This window comes from Enhydra lutris, unplaced genomic scaffold (genome assembly GCF_002288905.1).
Source record: "Enhydra lutris kenyoni isolate GAN:26980312 unplaced genomic scaffold, ASM228890v2 scaffoldscaffold86, whole genome shotgun sequence".
Classification (NCBI taxonomy): domain Eukaryota; kingdom Metazoa; phylum Chordata; class Mammalia; order Carnivora; family Mustelidae; genus Enhydra; species Enhydra lutris.
Genome location: NW_019154170.1, coordinates 3,541,036 through 3,552,135, shown reverse-complemented (window position 1 = coordinate 3,552,135; position 11,100 = coordinate 3,541,036). Strand labels below are relative to the sequence as shown.

Here is an 11,100-nt window from a genome sequence, read left to right as displayed (position 1 = left end):
CCCAGGGTGGCCCGCTGCAGCCTGACCTGACCAAGGACGAAGTCACATGGACACACACAGTCACCACTGTATCAAATTTATTATTCCAATGGCACAAATACAGCTGGAGGTGCTCACGGTGACACCGCACCAAGTTTCCTGCCTTCTAGCTTCTGTCCAAAGAGAAAGGTCTACCCGCTTGTTCCTTCCCCCTTTCTTTGGGAAAATCCACTACGGGCCATTTACCCAAATAAACCTCTTAATGCGTTTTTTTGTGTGTTGGGTTTTTTTTTTTTTTTTGGACATTTAGGTTTCTGAAATGGAAAAAAGTGTTGAATGTCCCATCCCGCCTCCCCCACCCACACCGGCCAAGTAAGTCCCTGCTGCCAGGGCGTCTCTGCGGCCTCTGAAATCTTGGAATAAATATCTAGAGGAACGGCATCAGGCGTTCACGCAGAGTGATGGCACTGAGTGGGCCCCAGAACCTGTCAGGTGGAGCGTCCCCGTCTGGACAGTCTCGAGGTGTCATGGAGAATGCGAGGGCTTGTTGCTGTGGTCGGTCGTCAGCCGGTGCAGGGGCTGTGCGGAGTCCCACCCGGGGTGGTGGGCTGCAGGGACGGCTGCCTACAATTTGTCCAGGAAGTTGTCCAGGGCCGGGATGCCTTCCTTCAGGCCTTTGCGCTTGCGTGTTTCGGCCACCACCTGGCTGGGGCGGCTGGTGTTGTCGAAGGGATCCCCGGGCAGGATCTGCCAGTGGTCAAAAACGCACTGGGGGAAGGCCTGGCCGCCAGTGTTGGACCTCAGGTCAGCAGTGAAGCCTGTGGGGAGGCACAGGGCTCATGAGCCAGCTCAGGAGACGTGTCCCCACCACCACCGCCAAGTCCAGAGGAGGTGGGGACAACGAAGGCACACAGATCGCAGAGATCTTAGTCAACCTAGATCCAGTCACACATTAAACCTAACTCTGGAGTGCCTGGGTGGCTCAGTGGGTTAAGCCTCTGCCTTCAGCTCAGGTCATGATCTTAGGGTCCTGGGATGGAGCCCCACATTGGGCTCTCTGCTCAGCAGGGAGCCTGTTTCGCCGCCTGCCTCTCTGCCTACGTGTGATCTCTATCGAATAAATAAATAAAATCTTAAAAACAAAACAAAACAAAAAACTAACTCTGTAGCTCACCCAAGCTTTGCTCATCTGTAAGGCCGTGCTGGCCACTCTTGGGAGTCCCTCTGCTCACCCACAGCATAAACCTGGGCTACAAACCAACTGCTCTGCTGGCCTTGACCTTAATGTTTCACCAGGTTACACGTCCAAAGGTTTTCTTCCCCTGCAGAGTCACCATTTCAGGGATCTGCATGCTGAGCGGACCAATTCGTCCACAACCATGCTGCCCCATGCTGCCCCCACCGCCCGGCTGGGTGGGGCCAGGCCAGCACTTTGCAGATTCCACCCATGGCTCTCATCAGACTGGCTCCAGGCCTTGCTAGAGCCAAAGCCCAGACGTATCCTGGACCAGGTTTAACCGCCTGTCAGACTACTGCTCTGTCCCGGGGCCCACCAGTCACAAGCAGCAGGTGTCTGAGGGGTGCCCCAAGCCCCCACTTACCGAAGGACTCATTGACGGGCAGGTAGGCCTTCACAACAAACATGGGGGTGCCGGCCACCTGGGACTCCTCAAAGACGTGACCCCGCTTCCTGTTCAGGACACCGTAGATGCCACCAACTACTTGTTCTGGACACTGTGAGGCAAAAACGACTATTATATGCAGCTATTAGGCAAAACAGGAGCTATAAAAGTTAAAAGAACCTGAACTCCCTACTTGAATCTCCACCAAGTAGATGGGTTCCATAAGCCGGGGCTGGGCAGTCAGCACGCTGGCGTAGAGGCAGCGGCGGGCAGTGGGGATGATCTGGCCACCCCCGCGGTGGATGGCGTCCGCATGCAGGGTCACGTCATGGACATCGAAGCGCACACCACGCATGTTCTCCTCGCACAGAGCGCCCTGCAGAAGGAGCCAAGACCACCATCAAGGTCCTGTGACTACTGTAGCCCCTCCTTCCAGGAGGGATGCCAGTGTTACACCAATGCCTCCAGGTCTCCACCTGGATGGACCTGCCATGTCCTGCCCACCTCCACCGCCCTAGGACCCCCTTCGCAAAAAGCAAGTCTACTGCCTCGCTCTGCCAAGGACAGGTGACCCCAAGATACCCCAAAGACTGCGAGCCTCCCTGGCTCTTCTGAGAACCCACAGCCAACTGTCCCATCCTCCGCTGGACACCCACGCAGCTCCTCACCTCTTTGGTGGCCCACTGGAAGCCAGCTACCACGCTGTCCTTGATCTCATTGAGGTACTGCACACCCTTGGTGATGTCAGTGAGGACGTTGGGGCCGGTGCCGTCGGGCCCAAAGCACCAGATCTTACGGGCTTCAGCCACATCCCACTCATACTTCTCGGCCAGATAGCGGGCCCGCTGCTTGAGTTCCTGGCGGGCGGACACTTCGCCCTTGTCAATGTCCTCGGCCAGGCCATCCGGGAAGGGCCGTGCCTTCATGTACAGCCGGTTGTGCTTGTTGGGGGACTTGGACAGGCAGAGCACATTCGACTCCTCACTGACGGTCTCACGGTAGGAGACTACGGGGTCAGATTTCTGCAAAGGAGTGTGAAAGTCAGGCCTGGCAGGGACCTCCCAGGAAAACACAGGGTCCTGACCAGAGCGCACAGGCGTAGCATCGTGTACAAATGACGAACTCAATTCCTGCAAAAGCAGGTAAGAGCAGGGCAGCCCACAGACCTAAGGGTGGCTACAGAAACCTAAACGATATGTTAACTTCCGAAACTTGCGTTGCAAGTTTTTATCACCTGGAAAACAACAACTCCTTCATGATGCAACCTCAAAAACTCTGAAAACCAATGTGAACTGTTCCTAAATACTGTTTTATCTGAAGAAACACATCAAGGAAGGACAAAAGACCCTGGACTATGCCATCTCTACTTGCCCGGCTCTCTACTGGGGACTGCAGGCCTCCCATCACCTGAGCCCAGACCCAGGCCTCACCTTGATGGGAATGCACGCGTGGTCCTCCTCCAGGTCCTTCAGACAGATCTCCAGGTGCAGCTCCCCAGCCCCCGCGATGATGTGCTCCCCGGACTCCTCAATGATGCACTGCAACGGGCCCAAGAGTTAGCCCCCAGGCCCTGACCCCAGGACACTCAGGGATTCTGGGAAATTTTAGGCAATGGGTGGAAAGCAGGCTCCAGGCTTCCCTACTGTTGGTAGAAATGCAGACTTCCTAAAAACAGGGATTTCTGGTAACTCAGAGGTCACGAAAAACAGCAAGAGCTCTCACAGGTATGGGTTGTGCTGGTTCTCAGCATTACATCCCAGAGCAACCCGCTCTACAGACAACCTGCAAGAATCTAACGTATGAAAGAAAACTTGATGATTCCCGGGCAGGAAACCCCCCTTGTCGCACAGCTGCTCTGCCAAGAAACGTGCTCACCACACCTGGCTTTCTGAGTATCTGACTCCCCCTAACTGGCGGAGAAGCTGCCCGTAGGCCCCCCGGTAAGCGCTCCTACAGGCAGCCTTTCCCCGGGCCCGCACCCACCCACCTGCACCATGGGGTCGGACTTGGCCAGCCGCTTCAGACCCTCCACGAGCTTGGGAAGGTCGGCCGGGTTCTTGGCCTCCACAGCCACGCGGACGACAGGGCTCACGCTGAACTTCATCACCCGCATGTTGTGCGCGTGCTCGAAGGTGGTGATGGTGCCAGTCTTCACCAGGAACTGGTCCACGCCCACCAGACCCACAATGTTCCCACAAGGCACATCTTCAATGGGCTCCACGTAACGGCCCATCATCAGGATTGTCCTGAGGGGACAAGACAAGCACCCATACACCAGAGATCCCCAAATGGCCAAACATGGCCTCCCTCGCTTCTGGAGCCTGTGGCCGTCCTGACCGCCTGAAACGGCAGTGTGAACCCACCCCCAGAGCCTCAGGCCCTGGCTTCACCTTGCAGCCCGGGTTCCCGTGACAAGGAGTCCCCGTTCTTGCACGCCCAAGCAGAAAGCTACCTGCAGATTCCCACCTCCCCTGTGGCGCTCCACACCCAATTCAAGGCTGACAGGAGTGTCCCAGGAACCTGAGAGCTGATGAAAGTCAAGGCCCCAAGGAGCTCAAGGTTGGTCTTTCCCCCACCCCCACCCAGACTCAGGACTGGTACCAGCAGACAGGGCCTCTGGAGTCTCTGCCAGCTCTCTAGGGACACGACCAAGCTACTGCCGCCAGCACCTCGAGCTTAGGGACATGTGTCCAAACCCAAACCAGGGCTCCAACCGCTGCTTCTTGGCCTGTGTCATCCAGACAAACCCCTCCCCGAGTTCCTCCCTGCTCTCTGGGCCACACTACACGCTGCCACCCTGCCTGTGGGGGGAGCTCGGGACTGGTGAGGGACACAGACCTGCCTGGCACACTCAGGAGCCCCGAGCACCTCACCTCTGGATAGGTTTCAGGTACAGGTCCTCCTTCTTCCCAGGGGTGTAGTTGGGCCCCATGATCCTGACCTTCAAGCCAGTGGACACCAGCCCCGAGAACACACGACCGAAGGCGTAGAAACGACCTTTGTCAGAAGTCGGCACCATTTTGGAAATGTACATCATGAGGGGACCTTTGGGATCACAGCTTTTAATGCCTGAGAAGAAAGAAATCCCCAAAGGGAACTGTGGGACTCCCTTGCAGCTCACTCTTTCAGAACCACAACCCCAGGACTTGGCATGAGCATCGCCTTCCGGCCACCGCCGCAAGCTGCTTTCAGGACCCAGCGCTCCGCAGCCAGGGCGCAGATGAACCTGACATACCCATGGCTGCCTCGTCGTCCGGGGGCCCCTCGTACAAGAGCTCACAGCGGTATTTCTGGGCCGTCACGGGGGAAGGCAGATGGATGGTGATCATCTGCAGCAAAGCGTCCCCGGCGGGGAGCCAGCGGCGCATCACAGCCTGCGGCAGGGAACGCAGAACTCAGGCAAAGCCCATGGCCTTCAGAATCCCAACCTGCTCCTGCCGGACAGGCCAGCACCGCAGGTCTCCTGACCGCCCAGCTGGCCATGGGGCTGGGTCCGGTGAAGCCTCGACAGCCAGCCACTGACACACCGAGGGCAGGGCCAGCAGCGCCCCCCAAAGGGCCCACCCACACTCACCTTCAGAAGCGGTTTGCCTTCTTTGTCTTTGTCTTCACTGTCCAGCTTGATGTCCAGCTTTTCGATCAGCTTTGCCGTCTCCTCTTTCTTGAAATTCATGATCGCGTCAAACACCTGATGAGTTACACAAACAGCACGGTGGGTTTAGGAGCAAAATGGGAAACCTGTGGCTGCCTGTGTTCCGGCAATCCTAACAAAGCCACAGGCAAAGCGAGGACAGTGCTCCAAAAATCCGTAACAGCAGAACTCTAAGGGCCTCGCCAGACAACCCTGGGAGAAACAGGACAGGCTCTCACGACATGAGTCTGTTCTAACACCTAAACCACAAAGGTGCTCGATTTACAAACGCTGAACACTTGCTAACAAAGCTCCCAATTTTAGTCTCCCCTCCGCCCACCAATCTCAGTGGCTAGCTCGTCAAAGTAGAGCCCTGGGGTCTGAACCTACCTCACCCTCCCCCAGCACCCACTTTTCAACCCAGCTCTGCCCAGCCACAGGAGATAGGGGACAGATCCGGGGGGCCACCAGGACCACCAGGACCAAGGACAGACAGCCCAGGGGAGGCACATCCACAACGAACTCGTTGACTCACCTTGAAAATAGGGTCTAAGATGAGCTGGCAAAACGTCCGTGGTAGCTTCTTCCCATCGGGGCTGGTGGCTGACTTGCTGAATTTGCCATTGGCTGGATCGAAATACCTGGCAGAAAAGTATCCAAGTCAACTACGGCAGGACGTGGGGAGACCCAGGTGGGCAGGAGGCGCCTATAGACCTCTGGTGGTCCCCAGCCGCATCGCCACCACTGCCCCCGGATCCCTGCTGAGGCACGGGAGTACCATGGAGCGCCCCACCCCTCCACCCCTACAGTGCTCACCGGTCACCCCACAGCTTCTTCATCATGTCCTCCACTTTCTTGGCCCGCTCAGCAGGCCCCAGCTGGCCCTCGCCCTTGGCAGCAAATTTGGCCACATACATCTCTGCAAACTGCTTCAAGGTGAAGGCCCAGCCGTGGAGCCCAGACCCAAAGCCGACAGTCCCAAGTACAGGGTCGATCTGCAAGAGCGAGAAAACGCTATGGGCGGAAACAGCTGCACAGAAAGCACAAAGCCCCTGGGTACTGTGGACCTCAGACATCCGATCTCTTCAACAGCCATCAGGTCAAAGTGAAGAAATTTTAGTCATCATTTTTAAGGCCCAACTCTGCCCCATACCCCCTAGCATCAGGGTGTGTGAGCGCCCACCAGCCCGCAGCCCCTCAAAAGCGCAGGTGAGACCCGCTTAAAAAGGGCCCAAGCTCCGCGGTAAACCTGCCTGCACAACCCCCCGGAGTCCCCGGGAGAGCCTCGACTCACGCCCTCCCGCCAGGAGAGGTCCCAGCCCTTCCAGTGCGGCCAAAAACTGAGGCCCCTCCAAGGGAGACAGAACAAAGCACTGGAACCGGGGGCAAACAGCAAGCCAGCCGAGACCCTCCACCGCAAAAGGCAAATGACCTACCATGATGTTGCCCATGGGTCCGCTCTCGCCCTCCCCGTAGGTGGAGATGATGACGTTGACGTTCTCCACGATGCGCTGGAAGGTCTGGTAGAGCTCTTCAGGCTCCAGCTGCAGCTCCAGCAGCGCCCGGTCCATCTTGTTCATCATCAGCACAGGCTTGATGCGCTCGGCAATGGCCTGCCGCAGCACCGTCTCCGTCTGCACGCACACACCTGGACACGGGCATCTCCATCAGTGGGGAGGGGCCGGGATCCCAAACCACACGTGCAGGGACCTATGCTTACCAGACACACAGTCCACCACCACCAAGGCACCGTCGGTGACACGGAGGGCGGCAGTCACCTCCGAGGAGAAGTCCACATGCCCAGGGGAATCAATGAGGTTGATGAGAAAGCCGGAGCCGTCCTTGCTCTGCTTGATAAAGTTCAAGTCGTTCTCCGAGAGTTCATAGAAGAGGGAGATAGCCCTGAGAAGATTGGGGCAAGTTGGGTGGATGGAAGCCGCATCTCCGCTGTCCTCCCCAAATGCAGGAGCACACCCAGACCTGCCCTAGGAGTCCGCACGCCCTCTTCATAGCTCTCCGTGAGGCGCTGCTTCCTCTCCTTGCTAATCGCTCCACCCTACAGATGGATCCCGACCTCCCAAGCAGAGAAGCAGCTCCACCCTCAGCCAGGAGGCCCACCTCCCTACCATGAGAACCAGCAGCAAACGCCCACCTGTCCAGCCCACCCGTCCTGGTTCCTCTCAGGCCCAACACACCTGACCCCAAATACTGACCAGGTGACAAAACGAGACCTGAAAACCGTGGACCACCTGCCACTCTTCCCCCGCCCCCCGCTGAAGCCAGCCTTGGAACCACCCAGAAAACCTCCCCAACTGCAAACTAAGAGCAACAGCCACTCAGTCCCTGCTCCAGGTGCTCCCTCTGCCGACACCTAAGACCAAAGAGGGTCACTGAGGGGGGACACACACGGTAGGACGACGCGAAGTGGCTCGATGCCAGTGGCACTAGCCCAGACTTCTCCTCACGCTGCCAAGAGCCCCACAGACCGGAAACGGGGAGGCCACGGGCTAAGCCCCTTCCTCTCCAAAGCGCCCCAGGCCCCAACACTGAGCCTCCCTGGGCTCGATGGCGGCACTTTCCCTCGCGGGACTGATCCGCCTCCTCCCTCCCAGCCGCCACAGCGCTCAGGTCATCTCTCCGGCTCCCCACAACCGCGGCAGGACTGCCTGCTACGGGCTCCCCACAGCTCGGACCGCCCGGCCCCGCCCGCCCGGGACAGCGGCAGGCTCACGTGGATTTGATGGTGATGCAGCGCTCCTGCTCATCCTTCCGCGTGTCCGTGAAGCGGGTCTCCCCGGCGCGGGCAGAGGCGATGATGCCGGCCTTGCACACCAGCGAGTCCGTCAGCGTGGACTTGCCGTGGTCCACGTGGGCGATGACGGACATGTTGCGGATGTTGGCCTTCTTGTCCATGATGGCCCGGATCTGGTCTACGGTGAAGTTCACCTGGGCAGGGGAGGGGAGCTCAGGCCAGCCCAGGCCGAGGGACTGGGGCTCCCCCGGTGGGGGCTGCTGAGGCTGGAGCAGGGGCGCGGCCCTGGGACACCGCGCCGGCGTCTGCACGGCCCGGCTGCTGGCTGACACCCCCGTGAAGATGTCACTCGCCCGACTCCGGGAGGCCGCGGCCGAGCCAACCGCACGGACACCAGGTCCCCAGCGGGACAGCGCACGCCGAGAGCTGCGGCAACCCAGTGGCCAGCGCGAGAGGGAGGACGCCCCGAAAACCCCATCCCCGCGGCCGCTCTCCAGCCCCCCAAAGGCCCTCCGTGCAATCCAAGGTCGCCCCTCCAGCTGGGGGCCGGACGGCGCCGCGGGCAGGCGGGGAGCTGGCGCGGTCCCCGCGGTCGCCCGCCCCGGCCCGCGGCCCCGCTGTCAGCCGCGAGTAGGGGACGCGCAGGGAGGGCAGCAAGCGGCCACGACGACCCAGCGCCGGCGCGGGAAGCCCGTCTCCGCTCCCGTCCTGCCACCTCCCAGCCCCCGGCGGCCCCGGCAGAAAGCCGAGCCCTGCTCGCGACCCGCGGGTTACATAAGGCGGCTCGCCCTCGCCCCGCTCCCCGCACAGCACCCGCCATGACGACGTCTGCCACATCAGCACAACCTCCCCCCGCCCCGCCACGGCTCCAGCTCCGGCCCCAGCTCCGGCCCGGGGTCCCGCGAGGCGCCGGCGTCCCCGGAAGCCGGGAAGGGGCTCGGCGAACGGCACGACGCGCAGACATGGCGGCGGCCGCTTCCTCCCCACCCCCCCGGGCCCGCCGGCGCCGCCATGTCTCTTCCATGTCCGGGCGGCCCCAGCGCTCCAGACCCGCGAGCGCCGGCCCCGCGGGGACCCCCACCGCCCTCCCAGGCCTCCAGGCGGACGCCGCTGCTCACCATGGTGGCGGATGGCGGTGGATTCTCCCAGGCAGATCCGAGCGAGGCGAGTCGCGCCGAGGATGGCAGCGACGACGGCGGAAGAGAACGTTGACGTCAACACCTGACCTTTTATAGGCAGAAGCCGGTTGGGCGGGTCATCTGACCGCGCTGCGGGGGCGGGGCGACAAGGAACGCCCCGCGCAGGCGCAAAGAAGGGCTCCTCCGGTTAACCCTTCCCGCGACGGTGCGGCCGTGGGATTTCCCGGGGGCGGTGGTCGAACCAGAGCTGGGGGCAGGCCTTCGGAATGCAGTACTGAGGAGCGGTGGGCGAAAAGCGCCGCTTTAGCTGAGAATATTAATCGTGGCGGCTATCGCAGCTTGCGCAATGCCAAGCACTTCTGCTAAAAGCACTTTACAGTGTGAAGGGGTCTGTGGATTGCACGCCAGCCAATTTTCTGGTTTTGCTATTATGTAAGATGAAACCACCGAGGAAGGTGGAGCGAGAATCCTCGAGACCTCTCTGTATTATTTTTGTAACTGTCTGCCATAGAATTATTTCAGAATAAAAACCTTTTTTAAAAGCAGGTATTAATCATTTATCCCAGAAAGACAGATGGGCCATCCACTGCACCAGGAATCCTGTAAGCGTCCTCGCTGTGACAACCCGCAGAACACCTGACCATCTCTCCCACTTCACCTGTGCTTACACCAGGTCCTTGGATTTCTCGTGCCTCCGTTTCTTCATCTGTAAAATGGGGTCATCGGTGCTACCTTACTGCGGGAGGGTGAGATGACAGACATTCAAAGAGATAAACTCTGCGCCTGACACAGCGCTCAGTACACACCAGCTATTTTAATTAGCTATCTCTGCTCTTAGTACAACATTTATTTCAGAGACGCGTGCCATGTCTCAGGCACTGGGCTCAGCGCTTTCCAGGTGCAACCTCATTTTCTATTTCATTTCCTCCCTAACCAAAGGTTCACAAGTCTATTTTGCATTTGTGTCCTAATCTGACCCTAACAAACTATTGTATCTCAGATCTTTGGCTCGAGGGAGCAAATTGACATTCCATTCAGCATCTTTATTCTTTATAGTGAGCCAAGTTCAATGCTTGGTACATAGTGACTTGTAGAAAGTCTTTCTTGTATCATCCATGAATGATATTCTTATTAGCACACAAACAAACAAAAAAAAATCACCCCTAAGATAAATGTTCCCCTACACTCACACTGTCAAAAAGAGAGGGTCTGCATTGCTTCCCTCCCTCCTTCCCCACCTCCGGGAGAAGGGAAGATGTGCATCCTCAGAAAACAACACACGTTGGAATCTGAACTCAAAGCCTGTGCACCCCTCCTTGCACATTTGGTGTTGTAAAGCACTGTCCAGCCCTGACAGCCTTTACACTGGGGGTTAATTCGGAGGCTCTAAGCACCAGCATCTGTGTTCATGACACATTTGATGTTAATCTTTACAAGGCAAATGTATGTGCCATTTGAAGCACACGGGGGGGTTTTGTGGTTTTGTTTTGTTTTTTAAGATTTTATTTATTTATTTGACAGAAAGAGAGAGAGAGCACAAGCAGGGGGAGCAGCAGAGGGAGAGGGAGAAGCAGTCTCCCCCCTGGCCACAGGAATCAATCCCCAGACCTCTGGACCATGACCTGAGCTGAAGGCAGACACTTAACTGACTGAGCCACCCAGGTGCCCTCGAAGGACACATTTTCAGTGTACACTTTCCCATTCTTAATAGATTTTAATCTTTACATGGATTGACGACCTACTGCGCGCTGGGCTCTGTATCAGGCACTTCCTTGCAAATTGGGACATTTCATTGTCGAAAAGCAAAGGTTTTCATTAAAAGGGGGGTCAATTTGCTCTCAAGTGAATGAAATGCTTATGACGAAAATTCAATTTAGTATAACTTAAACGAGCAGGGTGGACTTTAAGAAGAATAATGAGATTAAAGTCCTTCCGTCCACAGCGACCCTTCACGGAGAGGTTTTCTGTCCTACAGCT

General features: G+C 58.0%; 1 protein-coding gene across 1 annotated transcript; it reads right to left on the bottom strand.

Moving 5' to 3' along the window:
* Positions 1–381: 381 nt before the first annotated feature.
* LOC111161681 (eukaryotic translation elongation factor 2) lies at positions 382–9,185 on the bottom strand. Its single transcript, XM_022525487.1, has 15 exons — positions 9,103–9,185; positions 7,964–8,178; positions 6,953–7,134; positions 6,669–6,880; positions 6,049–6,227; positions 5,768–5,873; positions 5,176–5,289; positions 4,837–4,975; positions 4,475–4,670; positions 3,589–3,847; positions 3,032–3,139; positions 2,270–2,623; positions 1,795–1,977; positions 1,581–1,713; positions 382–797 (listed from the first exon to the last, which is right to left on the bottom strand). The coding sequence occupies exons 1-15, from the start codon at positions 9,103–9,105 to the stop codon at positions 604–606; spliced, it is 2,577 nt and encodes an 858-aa protein (XP_022381195.1). The 5' UTR covers positions 9,106–9,185; the 3' UTR covers positions 382–603.
* Between the last annotated feature and the right edge of the window lie 1,915 nt (positions 9,186–11,100).

Excerpts from the sequence above, each read along its gene's own strand:
- LOC111161681 (XM_022525487.1), bottom strand. Across the intron at positions 5,290-5,767 it reads TCTTAGACCCTATTTTCAAG|GTGTTTGACGCGATCATGAA; the intron begins GTGAGTCAACGA and ends GTAACTCATCAG. Across the intron at positions 2,624-3,031 it reads ACGCGTGCATTCCCATCAAG|AAATCTGACCCCGTAGTCTC; the intron begins GTGAGGCCTGGG and ends ACTCCTTTGCAG.